We start from the raw sequence: 27,252 nt of genomic DNA on the forward strand, positions 1-27,252 counted from the left end.
GCAGATTGAGCACTGAGGACAACACACACAAACCACTGAGTTACAAAAGCACCAGACAGACCTCCTCTAATTCTCATCCCCTTATGAAGACAGACTAGGTAGTGAGCAAATCTAACATCTTTAATAGCAAACTATTGAGACATTCTGTAACCATTCTTGAAAGTGGACTTTTATCATTATTTCTTTTCGACACCATCAGGAAGCATGCTTGTTGGTCTGCAGTGCTGACAGAATGTCAGCTCTTGAGGGCCGGACCACAGCCCTGATTTTTAAAGGTTTTTGGGCATTCCTCTGCTCAGTGTGGCGAAGTCCAGGGGATTTAAACAGCTAAATCCCATTTTCAAAATGGACTTAGGCGCTTAAGTTCCACTGACTTTCAATGAGACTTAGGCTTTGAAACTCTGAGCAGAGGAATGCCTCAATATCTTTAAAAAAATCTAGGCATATGCTTCCCAACACCAGACAGTTGCAATAAGTCCAGATATTCAACAAGTGTATTTCCTGGTAAAAAACAATAGAAAGTTTTGTTTCTAAATAAAATACATGCTTTCCCTCATGCTGGCGACGTTAAAGTTCTATTTTATGTTTTAAAGGCATTTTACACTTCTGCACTGTGACAATCTGGGTCTAATGCAAACAATGACATAAGCTTAATTATAATAACCTGAAGGTTGTGGTTTTTTTTTTTTTTTTTTAACATGAGCATCTTAGAGCCTTTTCCCAAGAATCATTTAAAAAATAAATGTGATTTGAAAAGTGAAAAATCATCATTATCAACCATCAAACAGGATGACTTGTTTTTAATAACTGATTATAGATTTTTTTAAAATTAACATTTGCAATATGTACAGATAAAACACAAACTAGAGAACTAATTTTAATTGAAAAACTGAAACCTGTAAGTAGAACTTTCCATATTTTATTAAAATAGCATATTCAACCACTGGTAACCAATAATACATTAACTTCCCCCCCCAGAGTATGCACAACACAGTAGCAATTTAAAATATCCTTATCCATGATAATCAATGAAAATAGTCCAAATTCAAGTGTGCAACTAAAACTAAACCTCTGAAAAAACTCTGATTTAAAGAATACATAAAGCTCTCATACAGAATTCTTTTATACCCTATATACTAAATGCCAGTGTTTCACTCACCTGACAATACTGCTAGCTTTTTCTCTTATGCATAGTATAACGTCTCATTTATAGTACCCATTTTATAAATAAATTGGCATATCCCATCCTGTTTATATTCATCTTCAGCTTCACAAAGAAACCAGTAAATAAAACTGTCAAAGACAGTCACAACAAATGATCTTACAGCAAGATATAAAACTTGAAGATACTTAAAGATTTCTCTACTCTATTTTACATAAAAAGACAGATTTAAAAAGTGCAAGGCAAGATTTGCAGTTTTTTTTTTTTAATTTTTAGGCACATCCACTTCTTTAAAGCAAGCTTCAGAATGAAATTCCAGTTTGTTCTTCATGATACCTGTTAAGTCTCTTTAAAAAAAGAAAAAAATTACATCCTGTCAAATGTAAAGTAGGGAATCTCCTGTCCAAAGTAACTGTTTTCAGTTATGTCTTGTTCTTCCTTTTTTTATCCTTGCAGGTTTCGGTTTGGGGATATATTGATTGTTTGCCTGATATTCGAGTTCTTTACGAAAGTAGTGAATTGCTTTATTTAAGCCTTCTTCCAAGGGGACCTGTTTAAAGAAAGAAGAGACGGTCACATCAGCCTAAGATTCTGGCTACCATTATTGTGGCTATCTTCTAAGCTATGAAAACAATGTTTTGAAATCCTTTACTTCTTTATCAATAAAAATACAGAGCCTCACCAACTGGTTACAGTCTGTCCATGCATTTCTAATGCACCCATCACTGTAATATCTAGTTATCATTCACTAAATTAGAAACAGTCAACTCAGCTGGAAATACCACATTTTGTACCAGGCAGTAACACTTAACCCAGTTTATGCCCAAATACAAACTCGGAGAATTCCTTAATATGTTTGTAAGGAACTAAAGAGGAAAAAGAATGGTTTTTGGCTTGTTTTGAATTATATTAAGAGAACATCCTATAGATAATCTGTGCAAATGGTGAGGCCTAACGAGGTTTAAAGTACAATACTTCTTTAAACTGGTCCACTAAAAAATAGCCTAAACTAAGCCCTTTCCCTCAGCGGTAAACTAAGCTCTTGCTTTCAGCTATGCTCAATGGCATGCGTATGAGTGAAACATAACTAGGGTGTTTCATCATTTGGCTCAGTATCAATCACAGATGTACTTCACTTTGCAGACGTTAATTCTTAGGAAAACAGCAAATCTTTATGGTAGTATCAGCTGAGTATTGGCTAATTTCTAGGGATTCCATTCAGGCAGGGATGAAGGGGGCTGGGTCATGAAAGGCTGAAGGATTTGTAGCCACTAATGGTGCACCTACCCTAGAACCAGTATCTGTTTTCCAGCAGCACTGTTGTTTTTAAAACAGTTTCCCAGCAAAGTTCTCTAGTGAAATCAAGGCTTAAGAATCAAGGCCAGGTTGTAACACTTGTCCTGGCCACTCGAGTGGCTCTGTGTAGTGTGGCCAGCTAGCCTCAAGGTAACGTAGTGTAATGTCAGCTTGGGAGGCCTTTCTTAAGGAAGGGCGATGAGTCAGTGTGTGCAGAAGGGAGGTATTCAAGAAAGAGTACACATCACTGAGTGATACAATGGTATTACAATACTATCTGTATTATTCCCAGCCTCTTAATGCACCACAAGTATTTAAAAGCTTTTTTGGACAGCAACTTCTATTAAGCAAATTTCACTGCTGCCCACAATAAATCCCAGACCTCCCCCACCTTTACCAAAAGAGCATATACAACTAATTCTTAACCACACAGAACAAGTAGCTTAATTAATTCTTCCAATATGTATTAAATTATTTTTGTCTATGGCAAAGTCAGGGTGGAATTTCAAAAGGTTTAAATCTGTTCTCACTGAAGTCAACAATAAAACTCCCATTAACTTCAATGGGAGCAGAAGTAGGCCAACCCGAGCAGGTTCTCAAAATCCCATTGTTAGTATACTACCGCTTTGTCCAACTACCTAGTTTTTATTGGATTCTTCTGCTATTCCTCACAATCCTCCCTAGTGACTAGATTAAACCTAATAAGTGCAGTAACATTTGTATATCTTTAAAAGGCTCTTAAAAACCTCAACCCTTAAATGTTTTAATTCATTTTGTATTGAACAACATCCACATAATAAAAGCTAATTTCTCTTTAACAACAGGATAAGTGGAGGGGTAATTCATTATGTATCACACATTCCCAGGTATATGACAGGCATATGAAGGATTATTGTCTTGGTATGACTCTTATATGAATGAGGTTAATTTTTATTACAGTGCTTTGTCACATATTTCATAGGTTGATAGATTTTAAGGCCAGGGACCTGTGATCACCTAGTCCAGGGGTCGGCAACCTCTGGCACGCGGTTCGCCAGGATAAGCACCATGCTGGGCCAGGTCAGTTTGCATGGGCAGGTTCGGCCAATTGCGGCTCCCACTGGCTGCGGTTCGCCATCCCAGTCCAATGGGGGTGGCGGGAAGCTGCAGCCAGCACATTCCTTGGCCCACATCGCTTCCCGCCGCCCCCACTGGCCTAGAGAGGCAAACCACGGCCAGTGGGAGCGGCGGTACACCGAATCTGCAGACACGGCAAGAAAACAAACTGGCCTGGCCCGCCAGGGTGCTTACCTTGGCGAGCCGTGTGCCAGAGGTTGCCGATCCCTGAGCTAGGTACTGAAGTGTAAACTATGCAGTCCCATCAAAATTAAGCTGGGGATTTTTGATTAAAAAATAATTAGAAAGAGTGTAGGCAGAAAACAAGCAGAGCTTAATCAAACGAGGCAGAGAATTGTTCAGATCCCAACGGACACAAATGAGCACCTAAATATAGATACCTTACAACTTGATGAAGCTGGAAAATAGATGTGGAATTTATTTTAATAATAGTTCTCATCTATTTAGTCCATAACTGTGTTGTCATTTTCTTATGGAGACAGAATTTCATAGCTTTTAAGGCCAGAAGGGACCATTGTGGTCATCTTGTCTGACCTCCCATACGATACGTGCCACATAGCCTCACTCATTCATTTCTGCAACAAGCCCAAAGTTCATCTAGAGCTAGCTTCGTTTATTTAGGCGAGAAGCGGTGCGGGCTGAGGGAAGTGCTGGCTGCAGCTTCCTGCCACCCTCATTGGCCTGCGACGGTGGACCGAGGCTAATGGGAGCCACGGTTGGCCGAACATGCCGGTGTGGCAGGTAAACAAACTGGCTCGGCCTGCCAGGAGCCGCTTGCCAGAGGTTGCCAACCCCTGATCTAGTCTGACTTCCTGCACAACACAGGTCACAGAACTTCCCCCAGTACACATTTATTGAGTGTCCATGTAAGACTCAAGGCACTTTACAACCTTTACAATAATTGCCCTTGGAATTCTTTCCTCCACTTCCCCTAGTTCTTTAAGATGCTCTAATAACTGCAGGATATCTTATTTTATAAAGGCAAGACAATCATCAGAAAAACCACAGGTTCACATACGACACTATTAATTCAGCTTTACATACCACAGGTTCCCAACCAAGCAATAACTTGGCTTTCTTGATGTCAGGCCTTCTTTTCTGGGGGTCATCTTGAGCTTCCGTGAGAAACTGGATTTCACTGCCACTACCTGTTGAAAAAAAATTGCAATTTATTATCCTTTGTTTGCTATGCTTTCAACTTACACATTTCCCCAGTGGTGGTATGTCGTCCCTCTCAAGCCTATTTAGATTATTCCCCAATTTCCCCCTCCTTCCCACAAAGGTGGGATAAACCATCCAGGAATGGCACTGCAAAGTGACTCAAACACTTCCTCCTCCCCAGTACTATCAATTCCTACTGTCTGTGGAGTGAAGAACCAGGCGTGAGACTTGTATTCAGATCTCTTCATAGTAGCACATTGAAAACTTACTACGCAAGCCCAAAACATTCTGCATTATTGTATACAAATGTTTATTTGAGTTTAAAAATTTGTGGGCAGAGCAAAACAGAGCTAGTTAGTTAGTGAGAGAGAACTTATTTTGTCTACCAGGTAATCTAGTGGCACCATAGTGTTCTACCACAAAAACAAGCTATAAGCAAAATCTCAGATAAGACATAAGAACAGCTATACAGGATCAGACCAAAGGTCCATCTAGCCCAATATCTTGCCTTCCAACAGTGGCCAATGCCAGGTGCTCCAGAGGGAATGAACAGAACAGGTAATCATCAAGTGATCCATCTTGTCACTCATTCCGAGCTTCTGGCAAACAAGAGGCTAGAGACACCGTCCCTGGCCATCCTGCCTACTAGCCATTGATGGACCTAACCTCCATGAATTTATCAGTTATTTTTTGAACCCTTTATAGTCTTGGCCTTCACAACATCGTCTGGTGGCAAGGAGTTCCACAAGTTGATTGTGTGCTGTGTGAAAAAGTACTTCCTTTTGATTGTTTTAAACCTGCTGCCTATTAATTTCACTTGGTGACCCCTAGTTCTTCTGTAATGAGGAGTAAATAACACTTCCTTATTTACCTTCTCCACACAAGTCATGATTTTATAGACCTCAATCATATCCCCCATTAGTCATCTCTTTTCCAAGCTGAAAAGTCTCAGTCTTATTAATCTCTCCCCATACGGCAGCCATTCCAGAACCCTAATAATTTTTGTAGCCCTTTTCTGAATCTTTTCCAATTCCAATATATTTTTTTTGAGATGTGGTGACTACATCTGCACGCAGTATTCAAGATGTGGGCTTACCATGGATTTAGAGGCAATATGATATTTTCTGTCTTCTTATCTATGCCTTTCTTAATGATTCCCAACATTCAGTTCGCTTTTTTTGACTGTTGCTGAACATTTAGCGGATGTTTTCAGAGAACTATCCACAATGACTCCAAGATCTCATTCTTGAGTGGTAACAGCTAATTTAGACCTCATCGTTTTATATGTACAGTTGGGATTTTATTTTCCAATGTGTATTATTTGCATTTATCAACAGTGTATTTCAGCTGCCATTTTGTTGCCCAGTCACCCAGTTTTGAGAGATCCTTTTGTAGCTCTTTGCAGTCTGCCTGGGACTTAACTATCTTGAGCAGTTCTGTATTATCTGCACATTTTGCCATCTCGCTGTTTCCCCCTTTTTCCAGATAATTTAAGAATATGCTGAATAGGATGGGGCGCAGTACAGGCCCCTGGGGGACATCACTATTTACCTCTATGCATTCTGAAAACTGACCATTTATTCCTACCTTTTAACCAGTTAACAATCCATGAGAGGACCTTCCCTCTTATCCTATGACAGCTTACTTTGCTTAACAGCCTTTGGTGAGGGACCATGTCAAAAGCTTTATGAAACCTAAACACACTGGATCCCCCTTGTCCACATGCTTGTTGACCCCCTTAAAGAATTCTAGTAGATTGGTGAGGCATGTTTTCCCTTTACAAAAACCATGTTGACTCCTGCAACAATTCTGTGTGTCTAACAATTTTGTTCTTTAGTATATAGTTTCAACCAGTTTGACCAGTACTCAAATCAGGCTTAACAGCCTGTAATTGCCGGGGTTACCTCTAGAGCCCTTTTTAAAAATTGGTGTCACATTAGCTATCTTCCAGTCATTTGGAACACCTAAAAAAAGGATTGGGAATCTCCCTCACATCCTCAGTGAATCTCCCTCACATCCTCAGTGAAGACTCATGCATTTTATTTAGTTTAGATGAATTAATTTAGTTTCTCTGCAATGGCCTTGTTGTCCTGGAGTGCTCCTTTAGGGCTGGTCTACACCAGGGGAGGGGATCGATCTAAGATACGCAACTTCAGCTACGTGAATAACGTAGCTGAAGTTGAAGTATCTTAGATCGAATTACTTACCGTCCTCATGGCGCGGGATCGACGTCTGTGGCTCCCCCGTCGACTCCGCTACTGCCGCTCGCTCCGGTGGAGTTCCGGAGTCAACAGGAGCGCGTTCGGGGATCGATATATCGCGTGTAGATGAGACGTGATATATCGATCCCTGAGAAATCGATTGCTAGCCGCCGATACGGCGGGTAGTGAAGACGTAGCCTTAGCGGTTGATCATCAAGTGGTCTCCCTAGTTGCTTAACAGGTTTCCTGCTTCTCACCTACTTAACATTTTTTTTTTTGCTATTACTCTGAGTCTTTGGCTAGCTGTTCTTCAAATTCTTTTTTGGCCTTCCTAATTATATTTTTGCACTTCATTTGCCAGAGTTTATGATCCTTTCTATTTTTCTCACTAAGATTTAACTTCCACTTTTTAAAGGATGCCTTTTTGCCTATCACTGCTTCTCTTACTTTGTTGTTTAGCCACAGTGGCACTTTTTTGGTTCTCTTACTATGTTTTTTAATTTGGTGTATACATTTAAGTTGAGCCTCTATTATGGTGTCTTTAAGAAGTTTCCATGCAGCTTGCAGGGATTTTACTTTAGTGCTGTAACTTTTAATTTCTGTTTAACTAAAATCATCATTGTTGTGTAGTTCTCCTTTCTGAAATTAAATGCTACAGTGTTGGGCCACTGTCGTGTTTTCCTCGCCACAGGGATATTAAATTTAATTATATTATGGTCACTATTACCAAGCAGTCCAGCTATATTCAGCTCTTGGCCCTGTGCTCCATTTAGTAATAAATCAAGAATTCCCTCTCCTCTTGTGGGTTCCAGGACCAGCTGCTCCAAGAAGTCATTTAAGTTGTCAAGAAACTATCTCTGCATCCCGTCTTGAGGTGACATCTACCCAGTCATTGTGAGGATAGTTGAAACCCCCATTATTGAGTTTTTAATTTTAATAGCCCCTCTAGTCTCCCTGAGCATTTCAGTCACTATCATCATTCTGTTCAGGGGGTCGGTAATATATCCCTACTGCTATATTCTTATTATTTGAGATTCTATGGTACAGTGTGGGTGAGTTAAGATTTTTATTTCATTTGATTCTACGCTTTCTTTCACATATAGTGCCATTCCCACACCAGCACGATCTGTTCTGTCCTTCTGATATATTTTGCACCCTGGTATTACTGTGTCCCATGGATTATCCTCATTCCACCAACTTTCTGTGATGTCTCTTATATCAATATCCTCATTTAATACGAGGCACTCTAGGTCACTCATCTCATTATTCAGACATATAGCATTGGTATATAAGCACTTTAAAAACTTGTCACTTTTTAGCTGTTTCTCATTACATGATGTAATTGAATGAGACTTTTTCTGATTTGACTGTTACTTATCAGATCCTACTTGTATTTTATCATCCTCCATACTCTCCTGCTTACTAGGGCATAGAGAATCTCCATTAGTAGATCCTCCTATAAGGGACGTCTTTGTCTGACCCACGTGCTCCTCCGCACCTGTCAACTTTCCCCCAGCCCTTAGTTTAAAAACTGCACTATGACCTTTTTAGTGTTAAGTGCCAACAACCTGACTTCATTTTGATTTAGGTGGAGCCCACCCTTCCTGTATAGGTTCCCCCTTTCCCAAAAGGTTTCCCAGTTCCTAATAAATCTAAACCCCACTTCCCTACACCATCATCTCATCCACGCATTGAGACCCTGCAGTTCTGCCTAACTGGCCCTGCGTGTGGAACTGGAAGCAATTTAGAGAATGCTACCATGGAGGTCCTGGACTTCAATCTCTTACCTAGCAGCCTAAATTTGGGATTCAAAGGCAGCACACACAACAGCAGGAACACAGGGTGACAGACTGCCAAGTATTCCCCAGCATCCCCTCCAGCCAAGTGAAAGGGAGACTCTGAAGGGAGCTGGAATGAATCACTTCTAGCCTCGAGTGGCCAGGTCGGTATAGGGGAAGAAAAATGATCATTACAGCATAGGACTTTTGAGGGTGGTACAGAGAGAAACTCATGGAGAAAATGTGAAGAGGATTCCTGGACAAATCTACGCAAACACTATTTGTATTTTAGTTCAGGAGATGATATATTTCATTCACATTCAGCTCAGTTTAGACTTTTTTCAATGATTGCATTTACGCAGGAGTTGGTGTGTGGGTCTTGTACTGAACTTTTATCTAAAATAGTCATAGCATCTCTCCTTCCTACTGCTGCCAGAATTTTGTGTAGTACGCCTGCCAGGGATCATCTTACATCTTAAAAGACAAAAACTCATGCACAGGGAAGTCTACCTGGGGTCAGACCAGAATGGGGAGCAATATTCAGAACTACCTGGTAGTCCCTCTCAGAATGGGCATGAATTGCCCTTCCTATCCACATTTCTTAGTGCTCTTTGCCAAGTTCATTGTTGGAAGAAAAAAAGTAATATACATTTGCCACTCCCTTGAAGGAAAGGCAACATGTAATGAGGAAGAATAGAACAGGCTCTTCATTTGTCCACAACGAACCCATTCACTTGCATAAACTATATGTAAGTTACCAGTACCACATAAAAATAAATATTCATTTTTTTCTTCATACAGTATTTTATGTATAATTGAAAATCTGAACTAAATTCTAAATTCTTAATCTAATATTTAATTACAGAATCTGTAGACAATTAAATGTCCTTGGTAAAACTGCTGTTTAGCAACAGAAAGAAACAGATTCAATTAGTCTTATATATTATACATACTTTAACTAAGTAATTATCAGCTGATAATATAAGCCCTCTATGAACTTCACCCAATAATTACTTGTCATACTTACCAACAAGTTTTTTAATTAATTGGGCAAATTCTAGGATACTGTGCTCTTCTGGGTTCCCCTAAGAAAGAAATGGATACAGGTTACAAGAGAAATTACAAAGCATCTCTAAAAATGCATATTTGTGATTTGCCAGGAATCACTATGTGAATGAACTAAAATTCATAGATTACAAGGCCAGAAGGGTCTGACCTCCTGTATACCAGGCCAGAAAACTGCCCCAATATAAATCCTGTTTGAACGAGAGCATCTCTTTGAAGAGACAGCGAAACTTGATTTAAAAATTGCCAGTGATGGAAAATGCACCACTAAATTTGGTAAATTGTTCCAAGGGTTAATTATCCTCAAAGAGGCACAACATCTCAATTCTACTTTGAAAAGTAACCAGAAGCACTTAAACAAAAATTTTCTGGTCCCCCACATCTTTTAAAACAACACAGTATGTAATGTGTCTTCAAAGACATAACAAAATGCATTTTCTAGGGTGCGATTTTAAAAGTATTCATTGGTGGCCTAACTCTTGTTCCCAATGAAGTCAATGGAAGTTTTACCACTTCAATAGCAGCAGAGTTAAGCCAACAGAGCACTATTGAAAATCTGGGTCCCAAGTTGAGTCTATTTAGTCATCCAAAAAAGAAACTAGGTTTTCACAGGTTTTCAGGTGTTCTTTAATTGTGCATGTCCCCGTTTTTTTTCATATGCTTTAGCTTCATGAGATGCACATTTCGCTTTCCATGAGAATCCCAAGGGAAAAACCATCACAGTTTTTCAAGACCTGACCTCAGCAGTATGCCATACGCCTCTAAATATTATAATTTCAAACTAACTAGATAAACCATGGATATGTTATAACTGCTTTGGAAACAACCATCCACATTTGATCTTTATTACCGATGATACTTTAGCACAATTGCCATGGCGGGGGGGAAGGACATGTATCACGACGACAACAAAAAATGAAGGTTAATAAAGGTTAAGCAGGTTTATAAATTACAACAGCGTGTCACCAATGGTTTCAGATCGCACTTTTGATGTATAGAAACGAGGGTGATCTTCAACTGAATTTCTAAAGTGTCTTAAAATAACTTACTCCCTGCCTCCTCTTTCTAATACAGTAGACCCCCATTTATCTGACTCTCCATATTAACTGGGCAACCAGAACACACAGATCCAAGGGGAGTGATCTCTCCAGTGGCCACTAGATGGTGCTGCAGCATTGCACTTTTCCATTCTCTGGTTTTTCCAGATTTTTGATTATCCAGTCTGCTCCCGGTCTCAATTAGATCCGATAAACGGGGCTCTGCTGTATTGCATATTGAGCAAAAAGCTTAAATCAGTTTAAACTCAAAACGTATTGCAAAATTCTCTGATTCCTGAGACAGTGATCAGATTTAAGGTCTAGGAGCCCAGCAAGTACTATGCCAAATCTCTTATACGTAAAGTGAAGATAGGGTTTTTTGTGTATGATGGAAAGTATTTTCACTGCATTTAATTCTTGTAAAATTTAACAACAATGACAAGCAAGAAAGAAAAAACTAGACTACTGTGAAGTAAATGTAGCAGAACAGAACTGTGTGCTCACCAAGTTGACAGGACTGCTGACATTGCTGTTCATTAAGGCCACCAAGCCATTCACAAGATCACTGCAAAAGGGAAAGCGGGGATTGAGTAGATATCCATTTCTCTTTAAACAGTCATATTTTATTCAAAGAGATCCATCTCGCTAGAACCACATTGAAGCAATATAAATAGATGAAGAGTGGAGAAATCAAATCCTGCAATTAAAATGGATTTTATGCATTTTGTAGATTTCAGGTGGAAGTCCACATTTCATACCAACTGGTAATTTGCTGGCTGGTTAGCTCCATAGTTATTCATTTCAATAAATCAAAACCAGTGGAGGACTTGCTGTTAGTTTTAGAGAATAATTTGCTGCAGTGAAAGCATTTACATTGGGGAGGCACAAGCTTCAGTTCCTCCAGTTTTATGAAAAACCAACCAAGACATATTAATGGATTACCAAAAAAAAATAATACTTTATTATTTCCTCTGGCCTCTAGGCCTCCCACTCATTTAAAATGAGGTAACTGCCAATTTTTCAGATGGATTGTAATAGATTGGCTCATGATGGTGAAAAGAAGCAAGAACACTGCTGCTTACCAAGTTTGTCCTTACTTTCAGAAGCTTTAAAAAGACTCTGTTAAAACAAGTTTACTTGGTGAAAATGATATCTTGGTGTTACACACTAAATCCTCCTCCTGTGTCCTAGGTCCAGACTAATTAATAGGAACAACAAAAGGTATCAGCTCTTTTCTGCACTACAGGTTCAAATGAGGTATCAAATCAAGATGCTATAAATTTCCAGACCATTTACTACTACTGCAGAAGGCCGGGGGGGGGGGGGGGAGGAGGAGGGAGAAGAGATTTTTAAAAGGAGTTTGTCAAAAACAACACACAAAAACAAAAAAAACCCCGGCACTTTGGTTTAGCTGGCAAGTAAGACAGGAGATATGGACATGCTGTTTAATAAATATAGGTCACAATCTTGAATCTGATCTGAACAGACAGACTCCTGTGTTTGTACAAGTCCCAGCAACTTTGCATGGGTGTAAGGATCTGGCCATCAGGATCAGAGTGCAGGACCTCTGATGTAAGCTTCTTGAAGCCACGAAAGAGCATACTAGTTTCTTAAGTGCCATGCATTTTTATGGCACTATATAAATAATTATAAAGTGGATTTTTGTTGATTAGAAAGTAATGCTTTCATCAGATATAATAAACTGAATAAAAGCTTGTTTTGAAGTGTATTGTTAACAATATTTTGAGGTGTTTGGATAATTAACTCACACTGAAGTAAAGGTACAGAGTCCCTTCAACTCCATTAGAGGCTCTGTAAGTTTTGCATCACAGCAATGACAACACAACCATGTGCTTTGCTATAAATGCATCGTAATTCTGCTACAGTCAGTCCCAACCATCAGTTGCAAACAATAAGTTATCATGCTGCACTATTAGGTAATTATGTATAGCAAACAGTGTTGTGCAATGTGCTCTCAACCATAAAATGGCATTGTTTATATTAAACCTGAATGTGAAATATATTTATCCTGTATCTCATGCCTGAAGTGTTTATTAAGTGATTTAAAAATGGATGTAATCAGAAAAGATTATTCAAGGGGACTACTTCTACAGCCTTTACGTATGTATTGAGGAAAATAGGATTTTAGATCTAAATGAGAACTGTGCAATCAGGCCCTAAGTTTTTATACAGGTTATTAGGGCCCTCAGCTTTAGAAGAAGGGGGTCTGTGTTTTTGGATATAGTGAAGCAGACTTCAAGATGTGTGCGAGGGGATGGGAATGGAGGGATAAAGGGGGAACTGTCCTAGATATAAGAAACAGTATGATACAGTAAAATAAATAATAAATGAAAAACTAAAGCTTCGCCTTATTAGAAACGATCCAGTTCTGACCATACTGGTTTTTGGTACAAACAAAAAATAAATCTAATTTTAACATGGAATGAGAAATTATAATACATGAAATATTACACTTTTGTCACTTTAAAACAAGGGAGGATTTTGTCTCAGCACTAAATGAGCTAAAAACCAGTTCTCCTCCAATATTATGGGACAACACTTTGAATTGTACAAGCCATGGGAAATGCTGATGGACATGAATATAGCATAAATGTTGTAATATAATACAAATTAAATCACTACTTGCCATGTTTGATATTACCCTAAACTGTTCAGAGGAAAGCTTGAAAGTGTGAAGTCAAATTTTGGCAGGCAGCTTTAGAGAGACGCTGCCAAGATATTAATCAACAGAATTCCTTGTATTACTAACACAGGCTATCAACATAAGATGGCAGCAGCGTATTCAGTTACAAAGACATGAAACTTGAGATTTTATGAAGCAGAAAAATGATAACAGAACCACTTGCATCCACTGGTGAGGATCACCACAAATTACTAGCTATGTCTGAATTTAAAGTTCTCACCTGGCTAGGGACTATTTATATATTCAACTTCTCTGTGAAAGTACAATTTGTGTTCTAGAACACTACTATATATCTAAGAAACAGAACTCTTTGTACATTTCCCATTTTGCTTTATATTTTACTGGCTTGATCCAGTTTGTAGAATGTCTGAGTCTACTAGAATATGATGACAGGTATCAGACTCAGTAGAAAAGTGCTAGAGAGAACAAGCAAGCCTTACCTGACATACTGGAATGCTCTAGTCTGAGTTCCAGGCCCATAGACCTAAAAAACAATGAAAATCAACATTACAAGAACATGAAAACGTATGGCATGTCTCGTCATCATCATAAGTAGGCTGCCAGGACCACTTGAGGCATGAATATGGGACACAAAACCAAGTTACAATCTTAGCTGGCTGCCAGACTGTACGTCATGAGTGCCAGGCCAAATCCTAATCTTGGCAATTCTTCATATACTACTTTTCTAAAATTCAACCCCTTTTCACTATCTACAGGTAGAACGCTTATCTTTTGTCTTGAGGATTATAGCCTACTTCTCTTTGGTCTTCCCAGGACCCACCAGTGTCCCTCCTCTTCACTCCACAGAAAATGCAGCTGCTAATATCACCTTCCACGCCTGACCATGACACTCAGCTGTCTGAATCTCTACACTGACTATGCAGTGAAAATCTGAAGCAGATCTACTATTTTTCATGCAACAACAACAAAGAAAAACAAAATACCACCAAAAACATGACACCTCTCTCAAGTTAAGTGGAAATAACTAAGGTATTGCAATGTCTTCAACATAGTACTGTTTTTACACAGGCTGGCTGTGAAGTTAAGGCAATAAATCAGCATACTTTTGAAATTTCCAGTATAAATCGATATTTGATAGCTATAACTAGGTATGTTTAAGGATAAAAATGGGGATACATCTCTTGACGTGGACATACACTGAATTAGAAACGCTTTTTGGAAGTAGCAGATAGAATATTTGTTTTGCTCAAAAAATAGGGACACATCTGATGGATATGCCAACATCTGTCATAGGTTAAGCCTGTTTTAAGGGTCTGACCCAAACTCCACTAATCTCAAAGGGAGTCTTCAGTTCAGTGGGCTTTGGCTGAAGCCTTAAACATTTAGAAGTCTAACAGAGTTTACTTAATATCTTATTCTGAAAGAAATGTGGGGGAGTGCACTGGTGGCTCGACAGCATGCCCCACACAGCTTTCCAGCCTCTGTTTTAACATTGTTGATAGATCAATAGAGTGATTTAATAGACAGACAGACAGACAGACCGGGCAGGGGGAGGGGAACTCACTTTGTGCATGTTTCCTATACAGTGATCTTCGTTGCCACATGTTTTAAAGGCAGTCTGGGATTACGCTGTGTTCACCCCCACACCCACAACTTCTCGTATGAATATTTTAACAATAAAATCAAGATGACTGTTCGCATGGGACAAAAACTTTTGACTAATGAGGAATAATAAAGAGATATGTTCCCATTTTGTAGAATTAGTTCCCACATTTGAACTTCTCTTTAAACAACAATTGCCTTTATGCATTCATTTTTGTTTTTTTGAGGGGGATAAAAATTGAATACACTCGTTTTAAAATAGTTAATTTGATAACAGATTTTAATTTTAACAGCAAAAGTTGTAAAAAATTATGTCAAAGTTTTTGATTTCTGATTCACTTTTCACTGTTTTTCTGCTGGCTGTTGATTTATTTTACTTGAGCATGGCCAATTCAACAAAACTTCAGTCTCACTCTTATGTCTAATCAATTTTGCTTTTTGAAACTCATGCACTAGTAGTATAGTGATCTTGGGTCAAGCTTTTATTTATTATTATTTTATCCATGGTTAGAGACTTCTACAAATTATAACTAAGTCTACCACAAGGCCTCCTTCAAACTTTTCCTTGTAACGCTCCTCTGCTGTGATGGCCGCAAAACATCCAACAATGGTTAGGTAACGGATGGGTGCAGTGATTTCTACGTGTTACACTGAACGGAAACGTTCCACTGTTACCATGTGCTCCCCTTGCCTGCTGCATCCACCTGTTGTCTCATTTTATACTTGGATAGTGAACACTTTTGGGGTAGGGGCCGTCTTTGTGACATGTCAATGCTTAGCACAATGGAGACCTGATCCTAGTTTGGGCCTCTAGGTGTCACTGTAATATAAACAATAGCAATAACTTGTGACAACTTTAAAAGTCTGACCTCCCATTTATTCAAATTGGGAGCTGCATTTCTTATGTTCCAGTTAACCAGCGTCCACCACCTAGTCAGGATGCTGAAGCATCACTGGTACCCTCACATCCTCTTCCCTAGTGACTTTTCAGACTCCAAAGAATTATGAAAGTTGTAAGGTGGATAAGGAACTGGTTAAAGGGGAGACTCCAGCGGGTCGTATTGAAAGGTGAACTGTCAGGCTGGAAGGAGGTCACTAGTGGAGTCCCTCAAGGATCGGTTTTGGGACCGATCTTATTTAACCTTTTTATTACTGACCTTGGCACAAAGAGCGGGAATGTGCTAATAAAGTTTGCGGATGACACAAAGCTGGGGGGTATTGCTAACACGGAGAAGGACAGGGATACTATTCAGGAAGATCTGAACCACCTTGTAAACTGGAGTAATAGAAATAGGATGACATACAATAGTGAAAAGTGCAAGGTCATGCACTTAGGAATTAATAATAAGAATTTTGGATATACGTTGGGGGCGCATCAGTTGGAAGCGACGGAGGAGGAGAAGGACCTTGGGGTACTGGTTGATAGCAGGATGACTATGAGTCGCCAATGTGATACGGCTGTTAAAAAAGCAAATGCGATTTTGGGATGCATCAGGCGGGGTATTTCCTGCAAGGATAAGGAGGTGTTAGTACCGTTTAATAAGGCGTTGGTGAGACCCCATCTGGAATACTGTGTGCAGTTCTGGTGTCCCATGTTCAAGAAGGATGAATTCAAACTGGAACAGGTTCAGAGACGGGCTACAAGGATGATCCGAGGAATGGAAAAACTGCCTTATGAAAGGAGACTTAAAGAGCTTGGCTTGTTTAGCCTGGCCAAAAGAAGGCTGCGGGGGGATATGCTTGCTCTATATAAATATATCAGGGGGGTTAACGTTAGGGAGGGAGAGGAATTATTTAAGTTTAGTACTAATGTAGGCACGAGGACGAATGGGTATAAACTGGATATTAGGAAGTTTAGACTTGAAATTAGACGAAGGTTTCTAACCATTAGGGGAGTGAAGTTCTGGAACAGCCTTCCGAGGGAAGTAGTAGGGGCAAAAGACTTTTCTGGCTTTAAGACAAAGCTTGATAAGTATATGGAGGGGATGTTATGATAGGATCGTTAATTTGCGCAATTGATCTTGGATTACCACCAGATAGGTCTGCTCAATGGTCTGCGGGGAGACGTTGGATGGGATGGGAACTGAGTTACTGCAGAGAATTCCTTCTTGGGTGCTGGCTGGTGAGTCTTGCCCACATGCTCAGGGTTTAGCTGATCGCCATATTTGGGGTCGGGAAGGAATTTTCCTCCAGGGCGGATTGGCAGGGGCCCTGGAGGTTTTTTGCCTTCCCCTGCAGCGTGGGGCACGGGTCGCTTGCTGGTGGATTCTCTGCAGCTTGAGGTCTTCAAACCAATTTTGAGGATTTCAATAACTCGGTCCTGGGTTAGGGGTTGTTATAAAATTGGATGGGTGGGGTTCTGTGGCCTGCCTTGTGCAGGAGGTCAGACTAGATGATCATATTGGTCCCTTGTGACCTATGAGTCTATGAGTCTATTATTCGACTTTGGCTGTGCCCACACTAACTTATTTGCTTAACATTTCTCCGTTCCTCCCACAGGTGCAGCTACAACAGCAGGAGCTCAACTACAGACTGGCCGTTGGAGTTAAAAAATATCTAACAGACAAGACTTCAACTCTCCTCCCCCAGGACTGTACTACTCTAAGCTTTTCTTGATGACATTTTGAAATATCCTGAACTATGAATTGTTTTAAATCTAGATAAATATGCCACATACACACTTTTTAGGAAAGCTGTCAGAGAATTGTGCGTCTCTGCAATGATTACCTTCTCATTTATAATTATAAAAAAAAGTCAAGGCTCTGCTGGATATGTCCGAGAAGCTCAGAACTACTACATGATGTATTCAGATGCCAAGCTGGCATATCAACCACTTGACCAGCACAGTATAAGCAACAAGAGAATGATCAAATAAAACACACAGCAACATCTGACCTCTGATGCTCTATGCAAAACTTATAAACGCTACCTAGAGAGACCTATGCTTTGTGCCCCCTGTGTATCACCCCAGGAGCATATAGTGGGGTGGATAGGAGAGTGAAGGCCCTTTCAAAACAATTTACAAAAGTCCTTTAAAAGCCCATATGTAAAATACATTCTTGGGTGCAGGCTGCTGTCTTTTGTGCTACTGTTCTCGGGTTTAACCCAATGTGATAAATGTGGGCATGCTCATGGGGCAGTACAATGGGAATGACTCACCATAGCCATGTAAAATCAGAAGAATCATACCAAGAAACAACTAGTTTTGGAACATGCCTTTACATAGATTTCTTCTATCCCCAGCCCCAAAACACTGCAACACTTTCCCAGCGCAACTGTAGGAAGAACTGAAATAAGCAGTGCTTGGACACTAAGCTATCCTGCCCCATCTAAGGGTAGGCAAGTATAGTCACTTTTAAAGGTTTTCTCACAAGGGCAACACATCCTTCTATCGTTATAAATTGGTATTTTTGTTGTTTTAGTGGAAGAGGGAAAAAGAGAAACAAGTAACGTTGTGATAAAATACAAGAAAGAATGCTGGCCCCTGACATCTTTCCTGACTTTAGATACCTTGAAAAAATTGACTTCAGCTCCCCTCTCCTTACTGACTAGGCACATTTATTGCCTGAGCAACACTCCTTTCCAAACAAACAGGAGCTCTGCTAGCATACAGACAACACACAAATTATTACTGTCCACAAACAGCGCACTTCAATCTTGGGGTTGTCAACCCAGTACAGCAAAGCCCTTTACAAGGGTGTGCTTTGTAGAGTACTCAAACGTATTGAACTCTAACTGTCCCATATACACCCTATGGCATGCTTTTTTTAAAAAAAAGATACTTAATTTAAACAATAAAATCCTAGAAAGGCCTTGAGTGATTTCCTAGTACCATTCACTTCATTCTTTGCTCCAGATATAGCCTCCAACTTTTATATGTGAAATTTAAAAAGTTGCCATGTGTATGAAATTACATATCTCATGACCTCATCCTTGACCTCAAATACCCCTCCACCACCCATTTTGTATTATGATTAATTTAGGATGTATGCTTCTATCTATATCTTTGGCACTTATAAGGCCCCTATTATTGAATTATCTGAGTGCCTCACAATCCTTAGTGTATTTCTCCTCAAAACACCCCTGCGAGGCAGGACAGTGCTATTATCCCCATTTTACAGATGGGGAACTGAGGCAGAGAGAGACCTTGCCCAAGGTCACAATGAAAGGCTGTGGTAGAGCAAGGATTTGAGGTCTCCTGGATCCTAGGCTAATGACTGAACCACATGACCATCCTTCCTTCTCATGGAGAGAACACATTTTTGACAGTACAGTACTATCTATGCACACTTGTAAAGTTTTATAAATACAGGCTAACATTTTCAAGAATGACTAGTTATTTTTGGACACCCAGGTTGAGACATTCAGAGGCCTGGTTTTCAGAGAGTGGGAGCTCAGCACTTTTTAAAAATCTAGCCTCTTTCAAGTGTTTCAGGTTGTGCATCCAAAAACTAGGGGATCACTAAATCATCAGTCACTTTTGAAAATCTTGGCCATAGCACTCATTAAGTGGTTTTGTTCTAAGCCCAGGACCAAGTGCCAATCACTTACCGTTAGAGGTTCTCCCTGAAGAGCCTGTAAGATAAAGTTACTGACAACTCTGCCATCGTTCATGTGCATCCGAGGACCAAAAGTATTGAATATTCTAGCAACTCGCACCTCAACCCCTTCCTGTAAGCAAAAGAAAGAAAACAAACAAAACTTGTACTTAATGAAGATTCTATAACCCTCCCTCCCCCAACCCCTTCAAATTGCAGACTTTCATATTTAGGAGGTGGTGTTTTTTTTAAAAGGGCGATATTTCCATAAGTATAAGAATGCCAATATACACATGCTGCTTTCTCGTCTTGAGATTCTTGTAACTTCACATAAACCACAGAGCATATGGTAGGAGAATTTTCCCTAATTATCTACATTCATAATGCAATATGAACCACTGATAGAAAATGTGAAGACAGTTCTTTACCCTAATGAATTTTTCTTTAAAGAAATACTTTGCAATTCAATAGGGTCTTCCATCAGAGGCTCTAAGGAGAAGTATTTTCACAGATTGGAGAACATCAATCAAGTGACTTGCCAAGACCACAGAATAATCCGTGGCTAAGCACAGCGAGAAATTTTTATAAAAGTGTTTAGAGATTTTTGGGTGCCCATTGTGAGCTATCTTAAAGGATCCTGATTGTCAGAGGTGCTGAACTGATGCTTATAATAAAGTGACCTCCTAACCATAGCCATAACATTACTATTTTGCATTCGCCTACAGGAAGCTTATGGGCTAGTTTATTTCTCAGATTCCCATTGTTTATTTACAGGCTGTTCAAATACAGGTATTATATATCTTACAACTTTAATACTACAGAAATTTTATTTGATTCTGATAATTTTTTCCATTATACCCAGTAATGCTTTGTGTGGATGTTATGTAAATCCATCTTCAGATAATCAATGCATTCAACTGAGTTTAGCAAGCAGAACCAATGCGGTCTATAGATGGCATCGTGACCATGTGAAATTGCAGGGCTGGAACCCATCACTGAGAATAAACTGTTTCACCTAAATTCTGCAAGAGCCAAATCCTCAGCCTTTATGGCAAGGAAAACGTTCAACCATGGTGAACTAATTCACAGGGTTGGCTTTTGATGCACTCAACAGTTCACCGTGACAACATGTAGAAACATCACCTCTGAAAGTAAACTTCTTGCCGCTGACTGAAAAGCAGCAAAAGTCACAAGCACAAACTCCTAAGGTTACACAAATCATGTAATGTGTTACAATATTCTTGAGGCTTTCGATGAAAACATGGAATTTTATGTTTTCAAACAGTTTGCCAACAGATTATGGCTGGTTGCCACTGCCTGGAAAAATGGGACTTGAAGACATGGTGAAACTATGTTTGTGGATTTTCCCATTATAAGAGGATACACAGTGTGCTGCATACATTTTCAGCTTCTCTTCAGAAGACTGCAGCCTGTGCTCACACATCCCTCGCTCAAGGGACATCCAAAGACCATGATTTTCCTTGAAACAGGTTAGCCTGAAAGTAGATTCAGTTATAAGAATATTTAACTGCCTGCCCCAGGAACTCAGAATCGTTTATAAATAAACAAATTAATCCCATTCCTAAAGTTTATTTTAGAGTGTTTTATGCAGCCTAGTTTTGAAGTCTCCCAAGAAAATCAGGCCTCCATCCATTCCCTTGGGAAACTATTACACAAACGAATAGATCTCAGTGTTGGGAATCTTATTCCAAATATTTAGCCTATATTTCCCCCCTCATTTTCAGCCCATTACTTTTAGTAACTCCCCCGCCCTCCCCATATTCTTCTGGAATAATTTCTCTGAGGCATCAAATATTTGTAGAATGTTACACTCTTAGCCATGCGCCATCATTAGTATGAACACCTCCAAACCCATACGGCACTAGCTGTGACCTCCCTCCTCACCTCAGGACAGCACACCAACACCTCGGGCCTGGGCAGTTATTTCACCATGTGCTGCTGCTAACTCAATACTAAACCATGTACAGTAACTCCTCACTTAACGTTGTAGTTATGTTCCTGAAAGATGGGACTAAGTGAAACAATGTTAAGCAAATCAAATTTCTCCACAAGAATTAACATAAATGAGGGGGCTGGTTCCAGGGCAGCTTCCCCTACTCTGCAAGCACCAGGGGCGGGGGGGCTCAATTCTCAGCCTGCCCACTCCACCCCTTCCCCCAAACCCCCACCCTTGAGCCGTCTCTTCTTCCCCCACCCCATCTCCCCCCCCCCTTTACTTCGCATGCTGTGTCCTGGCTCCTTCCCGCTCCCTCCCCTGGGCAGGAGGGTGGGGAGAGGCACGCCAAGTCCTCACTCCTCCCTCCTGCCCAGGGCAATCAGCTGGCTTGCGGCATTCGGGAGGCAGGGGGAGCCTGCGCGTCGAGTCCTCGCTCCTCCCCCACCTCAAAATGCTGCAAGCCAGCTGATTGGTGTGGGCAGGAAGCGGGGGGAGATGAGGGAAGGTGCTGATCTGCAGGGTCTGCCAGGGGGCAGGAGGCATTGGGAGGGGTGTGTACGCAGGGAGGCTGTCAGCTGTGGAGAAAGCAGGCAGCCAAACAACATAAGAGTGGATGGAGCATTGCACAACTTTAAATGAGTATGTTCCCTAATCGATCAGTGACATAACAACGAAACAACGTTAAGTGGGATGACTTTAAGTGAGGAATTACTGTATTTATTTGCTGACACGGGAAGGGAAGAAGGAAGACTCAATCCAGATAGACCCAGCTGTAAGTTGTAAGTTTCCCAGAGCAAAGAAGGTGGTGGGATGAGTCAATAAAGAGGCACAAGTGTTCAAACCGAACACTTAAGTTGAAGGCATCTTGATCCTGGGGACATCCAGAGCCATAAAACTGATAGATGCCTTTAAGCATCTGCAGCATTGGACAGTTAATGACAAGAGCAGCTTGCTGTCCTTGATTTAAACAGAACAGTGATCACCACTGCAATTTCCCTGTGTCTTTCAGGGTACGTCTACTCTGTTATAAAACACATGGCAGCAAATCTCAGAGCCCAGGTCTACAGACTCTGGTTCATGGGGCTCACAATCTAGCACTAAACACTGCAGTGTAAACATCTCAGGCTGGACCCTGAGCTCCAGCCCAACCCCCAACGTCCACACTGCTGGTTTTAGCATCACGGTGCATGCCCAAGTCTGCAGAGCTGGGATCTGAGACTCGCTACTGTGGGTTTACAGCCCAGTGCAGACATACCCTTAGACTAACACTCACTCTTTACCAGGTGAACCACACCCCATAGCTGTACAAAATAGACAACTTGTGCTAATCTTTCAGTTTTCAATCTTACGTCTCTGTGATTTCATTCCAGCCTCCTACAAACCTTAAATCTTTCCTGTTGTCTATGTATTTAGACCTGTTTTTCAAATCCTTTAAAATGTGCTTGGTGCTTTTACAAAACTTGAAAAGCACATTGTATATACAGTTTTACATATGTATAAAACAGAACAATAGATTCCAGCATCAGATTTCCAAGGGATGCATACACAAAGGCATTTATTTTAAGTCAGCTCTACACTAGAAACTTTTGCTGATACAGCAATATTAGTTAGGGCCGTGACTTTTTTTTTTTTTTACACACACACAATATTTCAAATCACAAATGTGTTATATTGACACAGAAATGCTTTTGCTGGTATAGTTTATTTCGCTCATGTGACTAAACCAGTGTAAGTTGTCCCAGCAAATGCACTTTGTTGATGGCATAAAAACTGCATCTACATTAGGAGGGATTTCCCAGTATAGCTATATTGATATATCTATACCTGAAAACCTATTCTAATGTAGACTAGGCCTAAGTTATGAAAAATTATACTGATATCTAAAGTTTTTGGTGATTTTATATTTCCTTCTCTGCCTTTTGTTAACAAAAAAATAAATAAATCTGTTTAAGGGGACAATTAATGACAGCCAAAGCGTTGCATGTACTAGCCAACAGATATTGTCAGGGCTCCTATGAAATTACCCCAAACCAAAATTTTCAAAACTAAGTGACTAAGGTTAGGCTAATAAATCAGTGGCTTCATTTTCCAAGGTGATGGGTACTCACCATGCCTCACAGAGATGTAGGGTACAGAGCACCTTTGAAAGTTAGGCCACTAATTTAGGCACTTAAATATGGAGTGAGGAACTCTAACTGTAGGTACTTATTTTTGAAAGTCTTGGCTCCAATAACGTCTACAGCAAGGCATGGCAGGATGACATCAATGTATATTTTTCTTTAAAAGAATAAACATGCCATATTTTAGATTAACAAATCTACCTTTAGTAAAAGATGCGTGGTCTGCATGTTTCAGAAAATAGATCAACACAGAATGCAACTTACGAGTCTAAAGGTTTCCAATGATGGTTTTAACTGAAATAGCTTCAACATACACTTGGGGTATGTCTACACTACCCACCGGATTGGCGGGTAGTGACCGATGTATCGGGTATCCATTGTATCGCGTCTAGATGAGACGCAGTACATCGATCCCAGAACACGCATCCCGTCGACTCCAGAACTCCACCAGGGCGAGAGGTGGAAGCGGAGTCGACGGGGGAGCAGCGGCCGCCGATCCTGCGCCGTGAGGACGCAAAGTAAGTCAATCTAAGGGCTTGGCTACACTGGAGAGTTGCAGCGCTGGTGGTGGCTTTACAGCGCTGCAACTCACTCACCGTTCACACTTGCAAGGCACATCCAGCGCTGTATCTCCCTGGCTACAGTGCTGGTTGTACTCCACCTCGACCTGGGGAATAATGACTACAGCACTGCTGATGCAGCGCTGCTCTGCCAGCGTGGCCACCAAAAGCGCTGTTATTGGCCTCCAGAGGTATTCGGAGGTATCCCAGAATGCCAGTTCAGCCACTCTGCTCATCAGTTCGAACTCTACTGCCATGGCCTCAGGTGACCAAGCGTCAGACTCTCCCTTTAAATGCCCTGGGAATTTAAACAATCCCCTTCCTGTTTGCTCAGCCAGGTGTAGAGTGCAATCAGTGAATCTTTCCAGGTGAGCATGGCTCCACGTGGCAAATGAGCCCCAGCATGGAGCAATGGCAAGTTGCTGGACCTCATCAGTGTTTAGGGGGAGGAAGCTGTGCAGTTCCAGCTGCGCTCCAGCCATAGGAATTATGATACCTATGGGCAGATCTCAAGGGCCATGCTGGAAAGGGGCCAAGACTGGGACACGCTGCAGTGCAGGGTTGTCATAAACAGATAAGTAAGAGTTAATAGAACAGAAGTACTTCATCTCTCTTTTGCCTGTAAAGGGTTAACAAGATCAGAGAGCCAGGCTGTCACCTGACCAGAGGACCAATCAGGGGACAGGATACTTTCAAATCTTGAAGGAGGGAAGTTTTTGTGTGTGCTGTTAGATTTTGGTTGTTGTTCACTCTGGGGGCTCAGAGGGATCAGACGTACAACCAGGTTTCTCTCCAATCTCTCCGATACAGGCTCCTATAAGGTCAGAATAGTGAGTACTAGGTAGATAAAGCGAGTTAGGCTTATGGTTGTTTTCTTTATTTGCAAACGTGTATTTGGCTGGGAGGAGTTCAAATGTGTATTTGGCTGGAAGGAGTTCAAATTTATATTTTGCTGAAAGGATTTTAATTTGTACTTGAATACTTAGGCTGGGAGGGTATTCCCAGTGTCTATAGCTGAAAGACCCTGTAACATATTCCATCTTAAATTTACAAAGATAATTTTTACCTTTGTTCTTTCTTTAATGAAAAGTTTTTCTTGTTTAAGAACCTGACTGTTTTTTTATTCTGGTGTGAGACCCCAGGGGACGGGGTCTGGATCCACCAGGGAATTGGTGGGGAGAAAGGAGGGAAGGGGGAGAGAAAGGTTAACTTCTCTCTGTGTTAGGATTACTTTCTCTCTCAGGGAGAGTCTGGGAGGGGGAAAGAGAAGGAAGGGAGGAAGGTGAATTTTCCTCTCTGTTTTAAGATTCAAGGAGTTTGAATCACAGTGATCTTCCAGGGTAACCCAGAGAGGGGAAGCCTGGGAGAGGCAATGGTGAGGGAAAGGGTTTACTTTCCTTGTGTTAAGATCCAGAGGGTCGGGTCTTGGGGGTCCCCGGGCAAGGTTTTGGGGGGACCAGAGTGTACCAGGCACTGGAATTCCTGGTTGATGGCAGCGCTATAGGTTCTAAGCTGGTAATTGAGCTTAGAGGAATTCATGCTGGTACCCCATCTTTTGGATGCTAAGGTTCAGAGTGGGGAATTATACCATGACAAGGGTTAAAGTGAAGGAGCTGCGGAGTGACTACTGCAAAGCCCGCAAGGGAAACCGCCGCTCGGGTGCTGCCCCCACGACCTGCCGTTTTTACAAAGAGCTGGACGCGATACTTGGGGGTGACCCCACCTCCACTCTGAGAACCACGATGGACACTTAAGAGTGGGGGGAGGAGGCAAGCAAGAGTGAGGGTACTGGGGTGGGGAGAGACACCCTGGTGTCCCAGCAGGCATGCAGCCAGGAGCTCTTCTCAAGCCAGGAGGAAGGTAGCCAGTTGCAGCAGCCAGTACTTGGTGGAGGACAAACAGAGGAGCGGGTTCCTGGTAAGTGGCTTTTATTTTCAGGATTGAAATTTTTCGGAGAGTAGGGAGGGTTAGGGTTGCATGCATGCGTGCCTAGGTGTGAAACAGCGCATTGAGGTGGTCTATCACATCGCGGTAATTGGCCTCGGTAATCTCTTCAAAAGTTTCAACCAGAGCATGGCCAATGTGCTTGCGCAGGTTTCTTGGGAGAGCCACTGTGGTCCTTGTCCCAGTCAGGCTAACGTGTCCACGTCACGAAGGGTGGGAGGACCATTGCAAGACACAGGCAAGCTGCATAGGGGCCAGGGCGGAATCCGCATTGCAGTAGAACAGGCCTGCACAACATGCGGCCCGCGGGGGGATTCTAAATCCCCCGCACAAGGAGCTCTGCGGGCAGCCCAGAGCCCTTTAAATCTCAGCCGCGGCTGGGAATCAAAGGGCTCTGGCCTGCCCGCAGCAGCGGGGAGCCCAGAGCCCTTTAAATCTCAGCCGCGGCTGGGAGCAGCAGGGAGGTACGGGGGGGATCCCAGGGCTGGAACGGGGGGCAGCCAAATTTTTTTTTGCTTGGGGTAGCAAAAAAACCTAGAACCGGCCCTGGCGGGTTCCCCCAGCTGCCGGAGCTCCGAGCCCTTTAATTTGATCCTGAGGGCTCCCAGCGACCTCTTCAGCTCGGAGCCTCTGGTTGATTTAAAATAAAGTATCACCTCCCCACCCTCAACCTTCCTTTTTGGCCCACAGCTGATTTGGTGGGGCAGCGCTGGGGAAGGAGGGTTTGTTTCTGCAGGGCTGGGCAGCCCTGGGGCAGGGGTGTTTCTGCCGGGCCGGGAAGTTTCGGCCCTCAGTTGTTTTCTTTAGAGTAATGTGGCCCTCGCAGCTTTACGAGTTGTGCAGGCCTGCACTAGAAGACCCTCCCATGCTTCCCAGGTGACCCGCAGCAGCGAGATATCTTCCAGGATAAACTCCTGTGGAAAATGTTGGGATAGTGTTCAGTGTAGGTCCCCCCTGCAGCTGTTTGCTTTCCCCAAAGCACAGAAACCCCGAGGACAGTACAGCCCTGAAACAATCAGTCCCCCTTACTCACCATTTTGGGACTCCCGT

General features: G+C 41.6%; 1 protein-coding gene across 2 annotated transcripts in view; it reads right to left on the bottom strand.

Annotated features, from left to right (window-relative positions):
• Window positions 1-903: 903 nt before the first annotated feature.
• Window positions 904-27,252, bottom strand: part of UXS1 (UDP-glucuronate decarboxylase 1) — a 92,355-nt gene continuing 66,006 nt past the window's right edge. For both annotated transcript variants that reach the window (XM_050922425.1, XM_050922434.1), the window contains 6 exons: window positions 19,635-19,754; window positions 13,961-14,004; window positions 11,321-11,381; window positions 9,742-9,799; window positions 4,619-4,722; window positions 904-1,712 (listed from right to left, as the gene is read on the bottom strand). In XM_050922425.1, the coding sequence (XP_050778382.1) occupies window positions 1,581-1,712; window positions 4,619-4,722; window positions 9,742-9,799; window positions 11,321-11,381; window positions 13,961-14,004; window positions 19,635-19,754 (519 nt within the window). In that variant the 3' untranslated portion in view covers window positions 904-1,580. The remainder of the gene's footprint in view (window positions 1,713-4,618; window positions 4,723-9,741; window positions 9,800-11,320; window positions 11,382-13,960; window positions 14,005-19,634; window positions 19,755-27,252) is intronic.

Source organism: Gopherus flavomarginatus, chromosome 1 (assembly GCF_025201925.1).
Source record: "Gopherus flavomarginatus isolate rGopFla2 chromosome 1, rGopFla2.mat.asm, whole genome shotgun sequence".
In the NCBI taxonomy this organism is placed as follows: Eukaryota; Metazoa; Chordata; order Testudines; family Testudinidae; genus Gopherus; species Gopherus flavomarginatus.